This window comes from Phoxinus phoxinus, assembly GCF_949152265.1.
Source record: "Phoxinus phoxinus genome assembly, chromosome: 6".
NCBI lineage: Eukaryota > Metazoa > Chordata > Actinopteri > Cypriniformes > Leuciscidae > Phoxinus > Phoxinus phoxinus.
Genome location: NC_136881.1, coordinates 7,642,249 through 7,665,856, shown reverse-complemented (window position 1 = coordinate 7,665,856; position 23,608 = coordinate 7,642,249). Strand labels below are relative to the sequence as shown.

The window sequence follows — 23,608 nt, the reverse complement described above, 5'->3', positions numbered from 1 at the left end:
ACGGTGTGCGTTCGCTGGAAATCGATGCGGCCCGAAGCGTCCAGGACGGCGGGAGAACATCTTTTTCCAGAGGGCCCCGCTGTGAGAACAACCTCGATTGCGCCACAGCGGGGGGGGCAGCCCTCCGAGGTCCTACCATTCCGGTTAGGACCTCTTTCCCGAAGCCCTCTTCGCCTGAAGGACGGCCCTCAGGTCGCCCTTCTGGTTAGAGGACTTCGATTGAGAGCGTTTCCTCTGTTGCCAAGCTCCCGGAGGAGGGGCTCTAGAAGAAACGCTCTCTCTCTGATCCTGGCGGTGGGAGCTAGTTGACGGCTGGGGCTGGCCACCTGAGCCAGCCCTCCTAGACCCAGATTTCGAGCGGCGAGGGAGATACTGCTGAAACGCCGCTGACTGTTTTTTCGCCTCCTGAAACCTGTCGACGACAGTAGTGACTGCGTCGCCGAACAGGCCAGAAGGCGATAGCGGTGCGTCCAGCAGAAAAGCTTTATCCTTCTCCTTAATGCCTGAAAGATTTAGCCACAGATGTCTCTCCGTAGCCACCATAGCCGCCATAGAGCGGCCAATAGCACGTGCCGTCTCTTTAGTGGCCCGGAGAGATAAATCTGTGGCTCTTCTCAATTCCGCAATATCCGAAGGTGACGGTCCCTCGCCCTCATCCAGGTCTTTAAGGAGGTCAGCCTGGTACGCCTGCAAAATCGCAATTGAGTGCAGAGACGTACCAGCCTGACCAGCCGCCATATAAGCCCGGCCAACCAGTGCAGAGGTGTCCCTGCACGGTTTGCTGGGCAGCGCCGGGGTTTTAAGCGAAGATGCCGCTTCAGGAGAAAGATAGCTCGCTAAGGCTTCCTCCATCGGCGGCATCTTGCCATATCCCATCTCTCTCGCACCCACCACATTACTATAATAATATGAATTTGGTAATGAAATACGGAAAGAGTGGGGTTTTTCCCAGGATCTGGAAATCTCTTTATGCAGATCTGGGAAAAATGGCAAACCCCGGCGCTGAGGTTGTGAGCGGTGCTGCAGGAATCTCTCGTCTAGCTTGCTTTGACAAATATCATCCTGCTTATTTTGTGGCCAGCTGATGTTTAGTCTGGCCACAGCACGTGTCACAACCTCCACCAACTCCTCATAAGCGGGGACGTGAGCCGGCGAGTATGACTCACGTTCCTCGCTGCCGATGCTGAGCACATCTACTTCCTCGGAAGCAGACAGCTCGAGCATCGGGCGATCGTCGCGGGCAGAAGAAGCCGCGGCGCGGGCTTCTGCACCGTGAGCGAGCGCTACAGAACCTTCAGATGAAGAACGAGAAAGTGCCGCAGCAGTCTCGTTCCCCTCTGAAAGATCCTTTTGCGATCCCCACGATCTAAGCCGCCGCGCCGCCTCAACGGACGCGGGACCCGAACCGCGGGGATCGCGAGCCTGGCCATCATCATTGAAAATGGCCAAGCGGGAGCGCAGCACTCTAATGGGAAGTGCTTCACAGTGTTCACAGGCAGCTCCCTCGAGAGCTGCCTGTGCATGCTGCGCTCCCAAACAATACACACACATTAAATGCGTGTCCCCACCCGTGAGAAAACGAGGGCAGGGGTGCACACACTTTGTATATTGTTCACTCGCCATGACAGGGATTTTTGTAACAGACAAACAACACCAAATAAGACAGACAGTTTTCACAAAGAACGCTTGCTGAAGAGCGAAAGCTAATGTGTGTGTGTGCCGGCGTGACTTTATACATCCGGTTATGCCGTCACATGTTACGTCACGACACAACACCAATCAGGATTGGATTAGTTTCATTCATACTTCAGATACGCACGCTAAGGGAGCGTCCCCAAAGAGTCGTTTTCAACGACGCAGTGCGAGTTCCCTACGAAAGGGAACAGCATGCATGGCACAGAATGGATCTATATTTGTAGATCCACAGTCTAACTTGTAGCAGATATGAGATCAGAAATTCTGCTATATATGAAAAATGCATTTTTATTAACTTTTATAATATTATTCTGTGATTCACATGCATTTGATGGACACTTTTATTTAAAGTGTGAGGTTTTAAATGCACTTAATATACTTTTCAGTACATACAAATTCAGGTTTCGTAAGGGCAAACAGCACATAGTGTTTGTTTGAAGTATTTAAAAACAGATATTACAGTAATAGCATTTATAAAATTAATAATTTATATGTATAATTTATACAGAGTTTTATGAGTGATGACTCACGGGCTGGAGTATCAAAATTTGTGGATGAGTCAAGGCATATGTATAAATGGGTGAATGTGAGGCAAAATGTAAAGCGCTTTGGTGGCCATTGGGTCTGTGAAAGCGCTATATAAATGCAGTCCATTTACCATATACCTGCACTCTTAAAAATAAAAGGTTATATGGTTCCATAAAGAGCCTTTGACATCCAAATGTACATTCACATCCACATTCAAATGTACAAAAGCGTTTTCATAATCATATTGGAAAACAGTTCTTTGGATCAAAGAACTGTTCACTGAAAGGTTGTTTGGGGAACCAAAACTGGTTCTTCTATGGCATTGCTGTGAAACCCCCTTTTTGGAACTTTTATTTTTTAATGTGTGTGATTGAGTCAACATCAAACTTAAAAAATAAATACATTTAGTGTTGAAATCCTCATTATTAGTGCTCTGTTTAATTTGTGATTCTGACGGCAATGGTGGTTTTCCGTGCTGTCCTGCTCTGACTGGTTAATGTTGTTTTGTTGTCGTCCATGTGACTAATGGAGAGAGCATGTGTTTACTTTCGTCACCATGTGTTTACCTCAAACTACAGGGCCTGTCGTAAATGTCGGCATGAAGCCTGCTGTGTGTGTGTGTGTGTGTGTGTGTGTGTGTGTGTGTGTGTGTGTGTGTGTGTGTGTGTGTGTGTGTGTGTGTGTGTGTGTGTGTGTGTGTGTGTGTGTGTGTGTGTGTGTGTGTGTGTGTGTGTGTGTGTGTGTGTGTGTGTGTGTGTGTGTGTGTGTGTGTGTGTGTGTGTGTGTGTGTGATCCTCACCAGGAGGGTGTGAACAGGAGCGGAGACATAACCCTTGATAACACCTGTTTCCTGTTTTCAGGTGATCAGTGCTAGATTTGTTGGACAGGGCCGAAGATCAATTGGTCACAGAAACCCCCATCATCCCCCAGTGTAGAGCGTGGGAAAGTCTGATTGGGTGAGTGTGCATTGAATTATTAACAGAGTGACTGTGTACAGTATATTATTCAGGATTAACTCTGGTAAAAAGAAAAGAAAAAGTATCTGTTTGTGCTCCAATAGTCTACATACAGTATATAATGTATGTAGTATTTAATTGCATGATATATATAATAATAAAGGCCCGTTGAATATATATATATATATGTATATATACACACACACATACATACGCACAGTGCGCACACACACACACACACACACACACAATCTTTCACTGTGTGGTTATAGTAAAATACGTTTAATCACCTTTGATCTGTGTCTGTTTATAGTTCTATGGTTAGTTGTCTTAACCTATAAAAAGAAGGTGATATTATGTATTTTCTTTATGATGGTCACAGGGCAAAAATTCCTTGTCTTGTCCGTGACACTTTTTTATCTCTCTTCCTAATATCTCTATAATGTGACCTGTTGCTACAAACCACATTTTTCTGATAAAAGAACTAATTTATTCTCTTTGTAGCTTTGTAAAGAGACAATTATGTTGTAAAATTTGGGATGTGTGCTCCTCATTCAAAGATGTTGTACCAATATGGAGATGTTAATGGAAGAATGATGTCATTCATTTTAACCTGTAGAACGTGTCCAGACCTGTTCATTTTGTCTTTTCTTCTCCCATAATGACCTTTGGTTAAACTCAATTTCAAACCGAACACTCAATTTACTGAAGCCAAGTTCATTAATTTTGAGAAATACATGCAGCACTTCAAGAATGAAGTGCATTTCTAAGAATTTCAATATATATTAGCTTTGATTATATTGAAAATGTTCAAAGGCTCATCAGTTGAACAGAATGATGGATGGATGGATGGATGGATGGATGGATGGATGGATGGATGGATGGATGGATGGATGGATCAATGGACAGATAAGTGGATGTATAAATGGGTAAACACCACTGGCAGTACTATGGTACAGAGATGCTAATACCATGGTGCTTTTGTACTGTGAATGGCTACCATATTTAGGTACAACAAAAATACATGGTATTACCATATGTCCAAAGAAAGCTGGTATGACATGGTACATGTCCAACATTCATGACTTAAGAGAGATATTATATTGGAGTACTACACACAAGCAGAAATAAATATTGATAAATGACTAATAAATTACATTACTGAAAATACTATGTCAGTTTGGCAGATGAGATTTAGTCAAAGTAGAGTGAATTGTCAGTATTTTGAGATGAATTTCTCATACAGTATTCCACACCAAACACACACACACACACACTCAGTAATCGTTTCTCCCAGGTCAGGAGGTACATGGGAATTATCACTTTTGGAGACTCTCACCTGTTTTCTTTGTGACCATACAAATCTCTTTGCCCCACGTCCAACATGTGAAACTGCTGTGTATGCGTGGACTCAAACATATGTCTTTCAGATGGTGTCTGTCACTGTGATTTAATGTTCAGGAGTGTGTGAATCCACACAAATATATCAGTATATCAGATTGCAATTGATATTGGAATTGTATTTGTTGTTGGGCAGTTTCAGTATAATGTTTATAAAGGTCCTTATCAATAAATCCCTTCTAATGTCTTGAATGGAACAGCTTTATAAAACTTATCATTTTTAAGCTTTATAAAACTACAATAATATAATAAAACCTAAAATATAATTTGAACCTTGTAGTTGCCTCATAGATTTCCATTACTTCAGTTGTCACTAAAATCAAAATGTTCAAATGCAAATTTAAATTCTGACATAATTTTTTTTGTGGGACACAATTATTATTATTTTTTATTTATTTTTTCAGAAATAATGGATTCAGAAATCATACACTATTAAAGAGAATGTACTGAATGACATAAGCATTATAAAGTCAACATATAATTATGTTGGCACTGGCAGTGGGTTCACAACATGCTCTCTCACCTCACACCTATTCCTAACATACTGTGATGCGACAGATGGGAAGTTATCATTAGAGAGCATTCATTTCTTTTGCGTTATCCTCAATAATTATGTGTGACAAAGAAAACAGTGCAACCCCATTCAGCAACTCCGGGAAGCACTCAGTTCTGCATGGGATTACTGTATATCTGAAGGGGTTTCTTTGCCTCATCTGGTCCAATGAATTTTTGTTTGAGCATTTTTCCTCCTGCCAAATCACTTTATTTGTTATGAAATTAGGCCTTCTGTACCATCCTGCCTAAAATGGGCTATATGTAAGAATCGTCATGTATGAATTTTGCCTGGAAAATGAAAGGATTAGGTAACATTTATGCGCGTTTCCGAGAGCCTCTCTTTTGTACTATGAAAGAATGCTTCAGTACGTTCAGGATAATGCCGAAAGAGCTGTTCTGTACTGTAATATCAATGTGTTATGCAATGAAAAGTATAACTATCAAACTATAGTATCACATAGCCAGATCTAGGCTATGTAGTCTAGTCTCAAATATATTTTATAATCAAACTATCATCATTTTATTTTATTGACCTCATCTGTAAATATGAATTGAAGGCCTTGTGCAAACACATCCACATCACTATGCTTTCTGCTGCTTTCTCACCGCTGTGATTTTTGTTGTTTTTAGGCCTACTTTATTATAAAGAGGAAAGCGCTCAGCACATATTTACATATTCATCTAACCGTCATTCTCAGAAGCTTGGCCCACATCTGGATGTGTCTTTGTATCTCTGCAAAGGTATTTCCAACTTCTTTTGAATGAGTCTATCAGGGCATTGAATCATGTTCAGTCTCTTGCAATAAGTTGCTGGCTGCATTTCACTTAAAGGCAGGGTAGGCAATTTTGGAGGCTAGCTATAGCGAGCTAGCTTTGAAAGCATAAAATCCCATCCCTCCCCTCAGAGCGTCTTCAAAGCCATGCCTCCAAAACACATGAAGCGTCACGAGACGATAAATTTAGTTGTACCACCTGACTGCTGCAGATTAATTTCGACGTTGATAGTGTTGACAGAAACTCAAAAATCTATATATATATTGTATATTGAGGAAAATACCGATATAATTAGAGGAAAAGCTCTTCAGCGTATGCATTTTTTAAGGAAACTTCGACTTTTTAACATGGATGTTTCTTTTATGAAAATGTTTTATACATGCTTTATTGAAGCCGTTTTAAGTTTTTCCATCGTCTGTTGGTATGGTAATCTTAATGTAAAGAACAGGAGGAAGCTGACAAGCATTGTGAGAATGTGCAGCAAGACAGTGGGGACCGATTTAAGGACTATCTCACAGATTTATGAGTGCAGGACAACTAGGAAGGGCCAGGTAGTGCTTTCTGATGTTACTCATCCATTGTGTGCTGAATTTCAACTCCTTCCTTCAGGGCGGAGATTCAGACTCCCCTTGTGTAAAACAAATAGATATAGAAATTCTTTCATACCGGCGGCAATTAAGTTTTCAAACGATTTAATCTAGGGTGATTTATGTGTTGTATTATTATTGTTATTATGTGTATGTGTATACTACTGCTACTACTGCTGTCTACGCAAAGAATTGCCTTTAAGGACAATAAAGTTTAACTAACTAAAAATCTGAGTCTGAGGACGTGAACAGCTTCGGATAGAACGTCACAGGTTGACATGCGTGAGACTTCCACAAAAGATATATACATGTTTATATATTTAGACTACTTCTATTGTTGATTGCTATCAGAATGTGAAGAGAGTTTTAAATAATATTACAACAAAGGTTAATACAATTTTTTTTTAATTATTTTCAAATTGAGGGTTTCCTGAAACTTTTGAAACGGGTGTTTGATGTTTATGTTGCTCTTTTATTTTTACAAAATGATTTGGACATTTAGATCTCATGTATTGACAAATTGAATAATATTTTAGCTTCAGAATGAGAAACTAATGAAGTTATTCATGGTTAAGAATCATAAATCACAGAAGTGGGGATCAATTAATTGCAACAGAGTTGCTAGAAGAATCATACAAATCAGGGATTGATGCAAATATAGCCTCAAAATTTAATTTGCACAGCGCAATTCAGTTCTGTGCGCTTCCGTTCCATGGAAAGCAGGCTGTAAAACCATAATATTAATCTATAATGACCCCAATTTGCATAAAATATTTGCACATTTAGCGCCTGGTTAAACTGGATTGGGTGGTCAGTGAATAAGAAAGGTTTCGGCGCTGAAATACAGCATGCAGCTGTTCACTGAATTCCCCACTGTATGTCTTACCGTCCCTTTTTTATCTCTTTATTTACTCACCCTCTCTTTTTTATATAAATGTCAGTTGTACATTGCGCGAGTGATGATCTAAAAGCTTATACAGAGAGAAAGGTCAGTCGTGATGGTTAATTGATTTTATAGTGACATTGGAGGAGAGTGGAAGGAAATTGCTGTCTCTTATGAGTCCCATTTTACCCAGGGCTAACATGACACTGTGACAGTATTATTTGGCTCAGCAGTCTGGGAAAGGCGGCTATCATATTGCTATTATATCACCCATCCACAATCATTTAGATTACACACACAATTCTCTCACATCAATTACGTTATTATACCCAAAGACATTCGCAGACAAACTGAGGATTGTAATGCAAAGCCTATAGCAGGAGCGACGCACATTGACGCTAACACATCCACTGTTTAGGGGGAGATTGGGGTTTTATTGGCCGAGCCAGTGGAGCGGGACTGCAGGATAATGGGTAGTTATCCTGCCCGCCGTTTCGGCTTGCCAGAGCACAGAGTCTTCACGAATAAAACGCAAGAATCGCTGTAATCGGAAGCTAAACAGGAATTTTTCCGAGGGCGCAGGGATGTTTAGACCCCTGCTGATTGGCCTGGATACCAGGGGCCCGAGCAATCTCATTCCACTTTACAGAGAGAGAGCCTTGTCAAGGTCAGCGGAATGTAAAGTCAGATTGAAAGGGAGATAGGAGGGAGATGCTGTTAGATTCACTATATCTTTCTGTTCTCTTTCCATTACAGTGACTCATATTCAGTCTGACACTAGACTTTAAACCCGGGGATGGTGGATAACGCGGGAACAGAGGGAGCTCACAGCTGTCACTCATGATGATTGATTGGCAGGGGCATGTGTGATGGTTCACTAGAGCTCATTTGATCTGAAGAGTCCCAGTTGTGTTTATGAGTGTGTGCTTATGCATAAATTAACACATACTTTAGACAAGTATGATTTTTTTTTTTTAAAGAGCAATACTAAGTTCATGTCAGTAGAATATAGAGTAAAGTAAAAGTCGATAATATTTATGTTTATGCAGATTTTCAACCTTTTAGATGCCATAGAGTACCAAATATGATCATCCTCATGTGAGGGATCCCATAAACACCAAATGTATACACTGAAAAAAATTATATTATAAATATAAACTTTATATTAAGTTACAGTATATATTTTTTTTCTACTCACTATGTAATGTACTATAATGTATTGTTACATGTATCATTTATTTGTTAAAAAAAAAATGTTTTCATAAAAAATAAAATATTGTATTTAATATAAATTAATCTATTTAATATATTAACTAACTTTTTATTTTAATCACATTATTATTATTATTTATTATAATAATTATATATATATATATATATATTTTACAGTTTTTAGACCCCAACCACCCCTTGGGGGTCCCAGGATCCCAGTTTGAAAACCCTACCATAGAGGTTCTTTACATTAATACAAGCGTGTGGATTTCAATGTATGTTACGACATCAGTCCATGCTTTAATCTAGAACCCGTTGTAATATCTGCAGTATTGTCATATCTGATCTTAAATGTTTTATGATTGAGATCTCAATGAGTTCACATTCTGTGCTCTGAAATCAATAGCTGTCACTGTCTATCAGTAGAAGACATATGAGCTACACAAAGACACACACACACACACACATTTAATCACATGCATTGCCATTTCAGATTTAAAAAGCAAAATTACAATTATTTATTTATTAAATGATGTAGAAAGATCCTGTTTGATTGATAGTAGACTTCAAACTGCAGCATGATTAGTGTATATTCACACAAGCCTGTATATATAATAATATAATAGCTGTCATAATACATAGACTAATATAATTATAATTACACTAATATATAATTACACTGCTATTTCAAGTTGTTTTTTTCGTGTGTGAATGCTTTTATTTAGCAAGGATGTATTCAATTAATCAAAAGTAACAGTCAAAATTTCACATTGTTTCTCTAGAGTAATGGCTGCTGAAAAGGTATAAATTACATTGCTAAATATATTACAATAGAAACCAGGCTATTTTAAATTAATAATATTTAACAATATCATGTTTTTTACTGTATTTTTGATCAAATACATGCAGACTTGAAGAGCGTAAGAGGTTTATTTGGATTAGGAGAATATTGCTGACCCTAAACTTTTGAACGGTTATGTTAAAAAACATTAAACATTAAGTTTGTGTTGATGTGCTCAGATCATGCATGCGTTAAATTACACTAATGATTTTTCTAAAATGTCTTAGTTCGGTTGACTCTTGTCACTGTTAAAAGCAATGATTAACAAACATGGATGTTTTAATGCCATTAAGTCATCGCTGACAACTCGGGTATACGTTATGCATCAAGATACCAAATGATAATTCCAATACCTCAAATGGCAGTAAATTTGAGACATTTGCATTTTAAACACCATTAGTGTACTCAATTTGTTCTGAAAGAGATATGTGGTATTTTATGTAAATGAATGTAGTATTTAGCATTATGGCAACTGTATATAATTGAGCTGATATGTGTATTAGGGATATGTTTAATTTATCAGAGTCAGGCCCATCAGAGGACTTTGGATCGAATCAAAGGTTGAGTGACTATGCCACACAATAACTGTTTTGAATGCACTTAGGCATCGTTTTTAGTCAAAAAGTTTCCAATTTATCCCACAATACAGGAAATGGGTGACTACAACAATCCAACCTGAATTCAGCAAATAAAGGCTGCAACAATCCTTATCTAAACCTTTGTTCTTCGTTTCTGACCAATGCCGATTTAGCTGGTCTAGGCTGTTTTTTCCCCAGCAGTTTGCTTTTGCATTTCACGTTCAGCAGTCAAATTAAAGCTTTTTCGAAAGCCAAGTACCTACTTTGATTCTGAGGGAATTACCAAATGTGTTTCATAAATGAAACGGAGGATTAATTGATTCATTGATAAACGTAATGACGTTCTTTTCACATGCGACATCTCCGTGGTAGAGCCTGCGTAGTCTATTCATCTACTGGGATACGAGAAGTCGAGAACTGACAGTAATTACTGCAGATGAGGCGACTGACAAGCTTATCAAACGGGATTCAAAATCCAGCAGCAACATCAAAGAAGTGCAATTTATACACATCAAAAAACAGCTTTAGCCCTCGGTGCTTCACTTACACACTTACAGCGCATCAAACAACTTAAGTGCCTGTGCTTCACTCCAACAATACATCCGACTCTCTCTCATGGCGATCACTCGAAGTACCAAAAATACCTTGTGGGACATATCAAATAGTTGTTTTTAGGGAAAATCAAGAGTGTCAAACCATAACGTGAACAAAGCTGAAATGTCTGCAATGCTTCATGTTCATCGTTTGTAATACTGTGGGAGGTGATCATATTTAACTTTGGCAACATATTTCGAATTTTTGTAAATCATTGATCAGTCAAATGTGTCCGATTTTATTACCATCCAGCTAATACTAAGATGATCACAAGTAATCAGAATATAAATTACTAAAATATATATATACTATTTTTTTTTTCTCAAATGTTTTAGAGATGGGCAGATTGGACAATAAAATAATCTTTGATTTAATTAACATTATTAATGAGGAAAATTTAGCTTTGAATTTAAGTGTCCAAGTGAAGGGTTTTGTTGAAGGTCCTGAAATTATACTTTGGTCACACTTACCAAGACAGCATATTACATAGATTTTTTTTTTTTTAAAGTTTACTTAAACATTGCTACCTTAAAGAGAAAGTTTACCCAAAAAAGCATTATTTCATTATCTACTCAAAACCTCATGTTGTTTCAAATCTGTTATTTTTTTATTTTTTATTTTTTGGTTTGTTTTGTCTTCTGTGTAACATATAAGAAATTATTTGGAATTTTTTTTCTGTATATTGAAAGTCAGTGAGGTCCAAAACAATATTGGACCTCATTGACATTAATTGAATGGAAGAAGAAGAAAAAACGCAGAGACATTTTTCAAAATATCTTCTTTTGTGTTTTGACATAAGGACAGAATTTTAATTGTTGATAAACTATCCTTTTAGGAACTGTAAATAGAAAGCTCATTGATTGGCATATATAAATTCAGCTTGTTCAGTACTAGAGTTTTTAAGCATTTAGTGTTTGATAAATTAAAGTCAGCATGAAACGGAAGTCGCTATAGTCTTTTCTTCCGGTGTGACGTGCTTCCGAGTGAAACGGCTTCTTGAACAATGTAGGACAGGACTTGATTTTGTCCATTGGGAATTGATTGGATCATTGGGTGGTAGTGGTTTGTTATTGGATGATCTCATGTGAGTGACAGGTTGCCCCGCCCTCACGCCAGTTAACACATCATCAGAGAAGAGATGGCGTTGCAAGGGGGAGGGGAAGTTCTTTAGATTAAAGATTGAGGGCACATATAAATAATACAAAATAAAAATAATGTGCACGGATAAATCATTCATAATAAATACTCCAATATTCCATTGAAAAACTAGAACAGTCAATTTTGATTTCACGGTGACTTTAACATAACACATTCTAACCAGCAGTTGTCTTTTCTCTTTCACCTGCTGTTTGCAGTGGAGTTAAGAGCAGGTCTAGAGTAATCTAATCTGGCAATCTGTTTCAATGGACACTAACAAGTGAGTGTGAAAGAAAGGCAGCTCTAATGTCTCAATCATTTACTGCTCATTGGTTTCTACCTGAGCTATTCATGGGTCCACTGCTTAACAGAGGAAACGCATGAGTGTAACCATCCGGATCAACTCATTCATTTTGAGCATGCACACGTGTGCGTACATGATTAACATTATATGTCTTTTTTTTATTTTACACCAAGCTGATTTCCTTTGCGCTACCCAGAATCCATATATACATGACGACTATCTTTGAGAGAGTAGTTGCGTCCCAATTTGCATACTGTCCAACCATGTGCAAGATGAGAATTAGTGCATCCCAAATCATACGAAAATCAAATGTGTTCTGTAAAAGTGCTTGGATTGCATGACCTACTATCTCTGATGGATTTTCAAACTGTATTCATGCATGCTTTTTTGGCTACTACACTTTGCGCAGTGTTTTTGAAGGTTATTTTGCAACTCTTTGAGTGAGAAATGGTAAGGAATGGAACCTCAGTCTGCTGCAGTGTTTTTTATGTATGAACTTGTAAGGTAATGAATTTAGCTTTTGAGCTAAAACAAACTAATTATTTGACAAAGGGTTCTGTGAAATCACAATGCAATTTTATGACATTATATATTGGCCCACAGAAATATTGTATATCACCAGAAATGTACATACTATACACTGAGATGCAGTGCATTGCTTTTATTCCTTAAAGGCCATCTTGCAGGTTTTTTTTTCTTCAAAATTAATATATAACCTTGTATGAAAATACCATATGAAAAGTAAATGCAGGATTTAAAATCGTTTTGCAAGACATAAGGGCACAAATTTAGTAGAAAACGTGACCGTTTCCTTGACCGTGTTGAAAAACCGTTTTTTTTCACCATCGCGTCATATTGCGTCACATGAGGTAGTCGTTTGCCGCCGGGCTCTGCGTTGTGCGTTCGCTCAGTGCAGAGTAGGTTGGTATTCAGTTGGAGCGGTCGTGATTCCGTGTGTTTTCGGTGGTTATTGTATTTCAATTAATCATCGTCGTGGTCAGATGTGTAGTGGTAAAAAAAGAGGTGGGTAAACTATAAATTCTGGTGAACCACGACGTGGTCACCCGGTAAGGTGGGCCACTGCGCTGTGTGTGTATCCTGATGACATCGCTATAGGCTATCATTTGATGGTACTACCAAGGTTATCACTGGTTGTTCCCTCATCATAGGTCACACAATCACTATTCAATTCATACATTAATCTAAATTCTTGTTAAAAAGACTCAAGAAGGAATAATATGGTTGAAATCTATAAAGTTCACTAAATTACAAAACAGAGAGAACAAAAATATTTTTAACCCGTAATTACAAAACAAAAACGGTTGTTGTATTTTTAAAAGGCAAAATTTTAATTTGAACTGTAGGCTACACCAAATGCTGCGCAAAAAAATTAATATTGACGAATTTTTGTTTATTAGGCTACTTGTTGCCCCTTAATTAAACATTTAAAATATTCACAAATTAATATGGATTTTGTTGTTGTTGATTTATTTTTCTGAGACAAAATTAGAACCTGGAAATAATATTATTCCCGCAGTACTGAATGAGAAGAGCCATAGGCCTATGTCTCTGGAACCACAGCCTACAGAAAGGTGATTTATAGGCTAATGATAAATGTGTCTGAAAAAATAACGAGGCATTTTAATTGTTTATTAATAAACTATTGTTTTCTAAATCACTGTCGGTTAAAAACATATCTCCATCTCCGCTGTTACCCAGCTAACACACGACGTAACAGTTACGTAATGAATTCGTACTTTTTGGTCATGTCATGACTTTACTAACTGACAACGTAACTACAACGTCGCATGCTCGAAATTTCATTACCATCATATTACCAACCCACAACGTCGTCAGTACGTCCTCATAAGGTTATAAGATAACCAACAACGTTCCAGATACGTACTCTATTCGTAATAACTTGGTAATTTCATGACTTACTGGCAACGGAACTGCAACGTCACTGGCCGGTAATTTGATTACCATCTTATCAGACTGCATTTCTATGAAATATTTTATTTGTTTCAATTGTTTGTTTAGTATTCCGTACGTTTGAAAGACGTTCATTTTATTCAAGTAAGGTTATAATTCTAGATGTTTATGTTTATAATGTTGCGTGGCTTTGACGTTTTAATGGGCGTGCGCGTGAACCTTCGAGTCGACCTAAAGCACTGGAGCGGAGATGAGTTGCCATGGAGACGGCGCGGCACCGACTGACTCCAACTGACAAGCTGCAGAATTCCCTCTCTCGCTGTTGTTTTCAGTGCTTTCAGGTGAGTTTAGTCTCTAAAATCACACAAATAATACACACAACTGTTCTTGACACTTCTCTACACGACACTACTTGTTATTGACACGCTTCTGTTGAATATTTACTTTATAGAAATGGTTTAGTGTCTTCGAGAAAAGTCCGTTAGCATATCAACCGTTTTCAGAAGAGGTAACGTAACGTTATGCTAACTTCAGCTTGAGCTTTTGATATGAAAGTTTAGGCTTTTAATCACATCTTACGGGTAGATGAGATGTTTTGATAGTTTTATTAGAAATAAGTTAGTTTGGAAGTGAGTTAATTTATTTAACATAAACGTACTCGATGACGTCACTTACATGAAGTGTGAAATTTAGCTGATACTAGCAGCTAGCTAACAAATAGTGATCAAAATAGTTCTGTGGTTTCAGGAGCAACAAAATAATCCTTCTACAACAGAGGGGAAGCTCCACTACTTCAACATTTCTGAAGAAAGCTGCTGCCAGAGAAGTTGGAAACAGGTGAAGTGAGGAACTTCATTAAATAACTTCATATCCATTTTCTCACAATATTTTGTCACCTACTGTATCACCATGCATATGTATTTTAATTTCTCATATTTACATTTACTTGTTTAATTTATTTTAAGAACGTTTTGACATCCAAACGTAAGTGACACTGTATGAGCAATATGAATTAGTGAATAAGTAAAACTAAAAACATAAATTAAACATTTATAATTATTATCAGTGTTGAAAACAGTTGTGCTGCTTCATATTTTTGTGTTTTTCAGGGTTATTTAATGAATGAAAGAAAAAAAAGCAGCATTTATTTGAAACAGAAATATTTACTCTCTCTTCTGGTCAATTTAATGCATCCTTGCTGAATAAAATATTATTTATTTATTTATTTTTACTCTATTGAACCCAAACTTTTGAACAGTAGTGTAAACTACTGTTTATATATGTTGGGTCTATTTAACAATGAATCCTGGAGAGAGAGAGAAAAAAAATGGATTAAACTGTTACACTGGTTTACACAATAAGATTAATAAGCAGCACAACTGTTTTCAACATTGATAATACTCAGAAATGTTTAGGACGTTTGCATTGTAAGAATGTATAGTATTAAAATGCTGACTCGTTAGGTCATGTTTTCTCATTAAAATCAGATGATTTCCTAATACAGTTTTTTTCTCAATTGCCAAAACACAATTTCTGAAACCTTGCTCCATTTTCTGAAAACACTGAAGGAGCTGTCGTGCTGCACGCGGGGGTGAACGACATCAGGCTGCGGCAGACGGAGGTTCTGAAGAGGGACTAGAGGAGCCTGATCGAGACGGTACGCAGAACATCGCCTGAAGCAACGATCATCGAGTCTGGACCATTCCCACGTACCGACAAGGACAAGAAAGGTTCAGTAGATTGTTTGCACTAAATGAATGGTTAATGTCATGGTGTTATGAACAGAGACTGCTCTTTGTAAATAATTGGAATCTGTTCTGGGAGCGACCTAGGCTCTACCGTGCTGATGGCCTGCACCCCAGCAGAATCGGAGCGGCTGTTCTGTCGGACAACATCTCCAAGACGCTACACACCATATGACTAGTAAGTCAAAGTCCAAATCACATTCCTTGCTGTCACAAATTACAGACGCCTGTCTATAAATAATGCCGGGAAAAACTATCAGTCGGACGCAGCAGCCGTGTATTGGCATCGGTAAAAAAACCCGTAAATATCGACCTGATATATCGGTCGATCACTAAATGTAAGGGAATAACTCTAGAATAACCTTCCTGATAATGTTTGGGGCCCAGAAACACTATCCTAATTTAAATCATCTCTTTAGCCAAGCATTCAATTACGGTAACACATCTCATAATCTTGCACTATGTCATGAAATAGTAAAAAGTTCACATGACCATCTTTTGCCTGAAATAATATGAACAGCAGCAATGCTAATCTTTCTCCTGTTGTCTCCTTGTTTCTATCTCAGGATGTTCAGCATATTTTACTAGAGATTACAGCAGCTCCAGTTCGGATCCAGCCTCACTTGGGAAGACTTCTAATGACATCAACACTCTTGAAGACAATGTGTTAAAACAATTTTCAGATGTTTAATGATATTTTAAAGTGTTTAAACTAATTCAAGTTTTTATGTCAGGCGGTACAACAAAAATATGATGTATTGTAGTTGTACCACCTGACATGGAAATTGTACCACCAACCTACCCATACTTGAAATTAGCAGTTTTTATCAGTATTTGAGAGAGCTTTACAAACGTATTCACTCTGCCAAAGAGATCAGTTAGGCTCCTCTGGATGATGCATTATCATGTTTACTGTTATTACCTTAAAATTCATAATACCATTTGAGAATATACAAATTGCTGGACAAAAGTTTCTCAATTATCTCAACAGCTTTAAAACTACTGATATTTATAAAAAACAATAAATTAAAAACTATGCCATCATTTTAGGTTTGAAGCCTTTCATATAATTGACAATTATAGGAAAGGCTTCAAACTTAAAATTATGGCATAGTTTTTAGTTTTTTATTATTAAGACACCATTTTAAATTATTTTCTTTTAGTCTGTTCATTTGTTCAGACAGTTGCACCACCACCTGACATTTTGGGGGTTTAATGCTGCCTTCAGGAATGATCATAAATAGGCCTACTAGTCATCTAGTTTTTTTTAAAAAATGGACATCGTAATCACGACTTCAGAAGAAGAAAAACTAAATATGTATTAAATATTTCAAACGTATCAAATTATTTCTAAAATTCTAACTAAGATTTTATAGAATATAGTGATACGTCATGAAGTTATCAAATTATTTTAAAAGGAAATAATGCATTTGCCACAACATAACTTTGTGACCATGGTTAGAAAATATATATGAGCGATTTAAAAAAAACTCTGCTTATACAGATTCTATCTTTCAGTGCTAATTGCTTTGTGTATTTAAATGTTAAATGGGAAAACACTCAACTATTCTTTTTTCTTGCATTTTTCTTTTCTTATTCTTGCTTCGTTATTAGGGCCACCAAAATGAAGACGTGTAGGAGCAATTCGATGTTCAAGCTTTTGGGGAAAACCTTGTTCATTTAAATGTATAACCTGTTTGCATACTGTTTTTGCTGTTTGTGCTTTGTTCCATAGTAAATGGACTGAATTAATCACATTTTGAGTCTGTATCTTTCATATGTCGTTGAAAAAATCTCTAAAATAGTTTTGGGCAAATGAGGACAATTAAATTAGACCACTGCATGTCCGCCCATATTATTAAAAACTAAAATGACCAACTGGTTACCAACACACGACTGTCGATCCGCAACGTTGCCACGACGTCGCCGTTACTTACCGACAACGTTACAAAGTTACGTCGTGGCAACGAATCCAGGAATTTCACTTTTCCGGTTGCCACGACGTAACTAGTTACGTTGCCACGACGAAAGTTTGGTCACCAGATTACGTTGCAGTTACGTAACAGTCACGTATTTGTGTTAGCTGGGTAAGCGGGTGCGCTTTTAGAGAGAAATGCACCTTTCATACGGATTACATAATCAGAATGTATTAGCTTTCTATTCGAATTTGTTCGTTTTGAAGTGGACATTTCAAGCTTTAGCCTACATATTTAGTTTCAGTTCTCGCGCTCCAGTTCACGGAGATCATGAAAGCGCGCCTGATTGTTTTATTTTATTTGACAAAAGCACAACGCTTTCTTGTTATTGCGAGTTTACACAAATAAAAGTAGTTGCGAATAATGTATTATTATATTCTGTATGACCAGAAATGATAGAGTATTTTAAATTGTTTCACTGTTGATTAGTGTTCGCGCCCGCGCGCGCGTCCGTGCCATGCAGTGCGCGCTCACACTCCGCTCCACTCTCGGATACGCGTCAAAATCTTGTGTTTATTTAATCTCGGCGACATGGAGTTATATGATGACGGCGATATGTGCACACTGTCCCGGCTCCTTCATCGGGTCGCCCGGTCCGCCGTCAGATTGTGTTTCGGCCGCGGGCGGGAAACATGACGGTCACGGATCCGTCAGAGATCACTTATTGTACATCTGTTTTACAAAATGCATAGGCTACATGTAGCCTACCTGTCTTAATGTGCCTTGTCTTAATTTAATTAACATATCCTACATAAACTTGTAATGTAATGCATTTATGTGTTTGTTATTAGTCTGCAGCCGACACTTATTATAAATATAATAGGCTATATTAAGTTCATTTCCGTACTCCGAATTTTAATGTTTGTGTTGGCTGTTTCTACATATAAAGTTTTTATACAGTAAGATAGTTGTGATTGTGATTATTTTTGTATTCATTGTCACCAAATGGGGCTATTCAAAGCCTTTATAAAGTCCCTCTTCCTCTTGAAACTGTATGGCTGACATACACAACACATGCAGGTAAGGGTCTAAATAATAGCTTTACTTTTGCCTGATACATGATAATAATCTGTACAATATTGTGATCTGAGCATAGTGTTATACATATCGTCGGCTAACGTGAATAAATCTATAAGCTAGTAACACTGTTCTCTCATCGAGACCCCTGCCCTGTTCTCCTCACACCACAGCTCAATGCGTCTCCTCTGACCATTGTTCAGTCTAATCCTGACCTGTCTACTCTCTTGGCTTCATATGAGGCTCATAATTATATGGCTGAGGTCCATCATACGAGTAAACATTTAGGCTAGAATTTCCTCAGCGTCCGATCTGTCATTGCGATCCATTGCTTTCCTATTGTTTACTTTGACCGCTCTGCCTCATGTTACGTCACTTCCGGTTTGGCGGTTTTCAAACGCGGAAGTAAAATTTTCTCACAAAAACGACTCCAGAAGCCTAAATAGCGTTTTATAAGTATATGTTCATATTTAAATATAGTTCCTACATTATTTTTCTATACATTGGCTCACTGGGTACTCTAACCTGCAACATAGCCTTTAACTTTAAAGGGATAGTTCACCAAAAAATGAAAATTCTGTCATTAATTACTCACCCTCATGTCGTTCCAAACCCGTAAGAATTGAATGAAGATCTTTTTGATGAAATCTGAACCTACCAGCAACTATCAGCAACCTATCAGCAACTACCAGTTTCAAATTCCCAGAAAGGTAGTGCGTTGGAGATTTAATATTTAGATTATAAATAGAGTGGTAAATTATGTTTTTTGCTCAAACAAAGCACTCGCGTTGCTTCATAAAATTGACGTTAAACCACTGGAGTCACATGAATTACTTTAATGAAGTCTTTACTACTAATACCGAAGTCTTGTGTGTTTGGAATGACATGAGGGTGAGTTATTAATGATAAAATATTAATTTTGGGTGAACTATCCCTTTAAGATAAGCAACCCATTTTACTTCCATAGCCTTATTTATGAGTGCAACTGTAAGAAGGAGGGCAAAAAGTTTATTTGTTCTTCATCAGACAATTAATTATATTAATATATAATATTATATATATATATATATATATATTAATATTAATATATAATATTATATAATATATTATATATATATATATATATATATATATATATATATATATATATATATATATATATATATATATATGAATAATATGCACTGATACATTTTATTTTAATAAAAGAAAATTGTGTCAATATGTTGTTACTTTAAACCAAAGGAGATTCATTTGATAGCCTGCCAGTGATTGTAATTTCAGGGAGAATAGCATGAATTAAAAAAAATGTATACGTCACATTCAAATACACTTTCAATGTAATCCAGTTTCAGAAAGTGACCAACTACAAGGAAACACAGAGGGTACAGTCCCTTTCTGTGAGTGTGTGTGTTTGTGTCCGTGTCACCCTTTTCACTCTCTGATAGCTGTTAGGTGGTAGATAAAGAGATTGGAGTGTTTTATTGATCTGAGCGTTCGGACTACAGCGAGACCAATGACCTCCAATCAACACCTGCCAGGACAGTTTAGAGCTCACGTTCTGAGAACGCTCACGAGAACACACACCTATAGATAAACACCCCCATCGCTTTCCTTACGCATCGACAAGCGCTCAATCAGCTAATCAGGGTTAACGAGGAAGTGTACATTCAGAAAGCGGAGATTGAAATTGAATAAAGAGTTACCCCTGGTTGCACTGAAACATGGTGTCCTACATTACGTTCATCTCAGTTCCATCCCCTCCTCCCTCTTTACACATTAGTTAGCCAATTACTGAGTGGGACTGGGGAAGAGGTCATATTCTCCAGAGGAGAGGGAAGTGTCAGACACCGCTAGACTTATATGCGTGCACACACACACACATAAGACAAACTAATAATTCCAGAGAGATCATACTGTATGTGCCTGCCTGTACATATATTATATGCATATTTGTTTTGTAGTACATTTATTTTTAGACATCTTTATACAATATGGTAAGGCAGAAATGTCAATTACCAGAGTAGATAATATAATATAATATATCAGCTACCTAACCTGATAATTGCATTATATTATATCATATCAATCATATTATATTGCTGCATGCTAAATAGGCTCCAAAAATCGCACAAAATATAAATAATTTGAACTTGATGTTTATTTTGTGATAATTATCAACCGACTGTATTATCTTGCTTATTGCAAGGCTATTTAACAAATAACATTTATATTTATTTAATATATAAATAATATACATTTATCTCAAACAATGTACAAATAAGGTAACGTTAATGTCAATTAAATTGTCAATATAATATATCAGCTACTGTACATACCCTGATAATTGCCTATTAGATTATATTATATTATATTAATTATATTGATGTATGCTAAATGGGCTCCAAAAACACGTAATAATATGTACCATACAATTAACTCCTCTGTTGATTTTGTTATAATTATCAACTGACTGTATCTTGCTTATTGTAAGGCTAACAAATACATAAATAAAGGATATTAAATATTGATCTGAGTCTATTATTTTATAATGCGAGAAGAGTGAGGCTGTGGATGGATATGAAACTATACCAAATATATTTGAAGGCGTATATTTGCTCAGATTGACCAATCAGAATCAAGCATTCCAGAAAGGTGTGTAATAAATGTAACTAATAAATAACCAGTAAATAGTCATGTAGGTTTATATATATATATACATGTTGTTTTTAAAAGTGCCTTATTCAACTATAAATATATTTAAAAAAGAACTAATCTTATTTTTACACTTTTCTTGAAACTTTTTTTATTTTATTTTTGTTTTACAATGCTTTTTCTGCTCTGTTCCAAAAATGCTAATGGCTCCATCAGGCCAGAGCTGGTCTTGGTGTGTGTGTGTGTGTGTGTGTGTGTGTGTGTGTGTGTGTGTGTGTGTGTGTGTGTGTGTGTGTGTGTGTGTGTGTGTGTGTGTGTGTGTGTGTGTGTGTGTGTGTGTGTGTGTGTGTGTGTGTGTGTGTGTGTGTGTGTGTGTGTGTGTGTGTGTGTGTGTGTGTGTGTGTGTGTGTGTGTGTGTGTTATTATTAGACAATCAGTTTCACCGCCTTGCCAGTCCACTACCCACAATTCCAGTGCTGCACTGGGACTTTCCTGATGAAAGAATGTGAGTATGTGGTTGTCTATTAAGATATGTAAATTTCTAATCTCTCAAAGCCCGCTTTCACACCATCCTCTCCCTCTTTCTCTCTCCCACACTCTTCCCTCGCTTCTTTTTCGCTGCCTCTCATGTCAACAGCAGTATTATAGTGATCTGTGTAGTGTATTTCAGAACTGTCTTTTGAGAGCACAGCTCATTGCTAATTAGAATCATAGAGGATGAACAAAGCTGGATGTCAGGCTTTAATTAGTACACGCACAAACGTATATTTCAGCATACACACTCTCTAGGCAGGTATTCACAAACACTTAATGCACATCAACACTTAAAATGCAATTATACTTCTGCCAATCACAGTCGTCACCGTGTACAGCAGCTGCAATGGTGACACTGTATACCTCAAATCTTCTGCTGAATGCTCCTGGTGTCCTGCTGGACATCACAAAATCCATGAGCGCAGAACATTCCCAACAGGCACATCCGACCGTTCTGGGGAAAAATTAAACAAGAGCCAAGGAAAGACAAATGAGATTAGAAGGACGCGGATAGGTGTGGACAGCATAGGACATGCATCATCAAGAACCAATGACGCATATGAAGTAAAGCCGAATATGGACGTTTACTATAGGTTATACTGTCAGAAAACGATGCAGATTGATTAATGTTAATGTGGATGATGTAAAGGGTGCAAATGAGAAACGCTACGGTTTGTGAAAGTGTTGTTCTGGTTGTAATTGTGACCATCCTTAATGAATGCCATTCAAAAGTTTGTAAAGTGTCTTTTATATATATAAAAGTTGTTTTTTGAAAGATTTTTAAATATCTGGCAATTAAAAACCTTGATAGATAGATATATCGGTCTATTAAGAGATGACAAAGTTCTACTATTATAATGCAACACTCAGACAATAAAAGATAATGAAGCTAATAAAACTGGGGAGAGGAAAATGCAACTCAGTGTGTGGAGCATGTTAACCAGTTAAGGAGTTTGATCCAATATACTGATAATGGACAAGCAGCTCAGAGAGACTCTTGAGTTTTTTCTTTTTTTTGTTGTTGGTGAAAGTATATTATAAATTCCATATATTTTTTGATTTAGCTGTAAAAAGGCAAACACAATAAAAACACTGGCTTAATTTTATACTATAAATGAAGGTATATTTGAGCTAACTCAAGGATGTCAAGTATAGGGGGAAATTGTCGTTTTTTAGGTATGTTTTATAATTTGTTTTAAATATTTTGAAAACATGTAACTTTATAACATTTATTTTTATAGACTGTTCATTTAATTTTAAATAGTTATATTAAAATGTATTAAAATGACTATAATTTTTTTAATCAAAATGAACAAAATTTATATAATGATTCAATACATCATCAATCCTTCTTTCAAAACGTCTTTTTGTCTTAAGCCACCTTTCCACTGCACACTTAATTTTTTTACAGTCTATGCACAGGACAAGGAAGTCATTCATTTCCAATGGAGAGTCGTACGGGAGCTGCGGGGAGTTCCGATCATATGCGTATGCGGAAAATTCGGATCCGATTTGAGCTTTGGATCCGTTGAAATATCTGAACTTCTGCGGCTAGACCGTATGAATGACCGTATAGACCGGTCGACCGGATATGATATATTCTAATCAAAACTATGAGCGCGAGGCTAGAATTATCAATATTTTAACTCTTAAATGTTATTCTGTAAACGCTATTTCTGTAAAATGTCAGTTATTAATAATTAT

General features: G+C 37.0%; 1 protein-coding gene and 1 long non-coding RNA gene across 7 annotated transcripts in view; both read left to right on the top strand.

Moving 5' to 3' along the window:
* The window catches only part of LOC307000726, a 41,535-nt gene that overhangs the window by 5,250 nt on the left and 12,677 nt on the right, over positions 1–23,608 (top strand). For all 3 annotated transcript variants that reach the window (XR_013798072.1, XR_013798073.1, XR_013798074.1), the window contains exon 2: positions 3,084–3,179. This is a non-coding gene — a long non-coding RNA (uncharacterized lncRNA). The remainder of the gene's footprint in view (positions 1–3,083; positions 3,180–23,608) is intronic.
* On the top strand, positions 14,163–17,461 carry LOC307000851 (uncharacterized protein). Of its 4 annotated transcripts, none has more exons than XM_079616777.1 (5): positions 14,163–14,318; positions 14,429–14,485; positions 14,725–14,814; positions 15,546–15,900; positions 16,289–17,461. In XM_079616777.1, the coding sequence occupies exons 1-4, from the start codon at positions 14,238–14,240 to the stop codon at positions 15,570–15,572; spliced, it is 255 nt and encodes an 84-aa protein (XP_079472903.1). In that variant the 5' UTR covers positions 14,163–14,237; the 3' UTR covers positions 15,573–15,900; positions 16,289–17,461. The 4 variants fall into 4 exon arrangements, 3 of the variants coding, with proteins under 3 accessions (XP_079472903.1, XP_079472901.1, XP_079472902.1); XM_079616775.1 differs by having other exon boundaries at positions 14,725–14,819; XR_013798096.1 differs by lacking the exon at positions 14,429–14,485.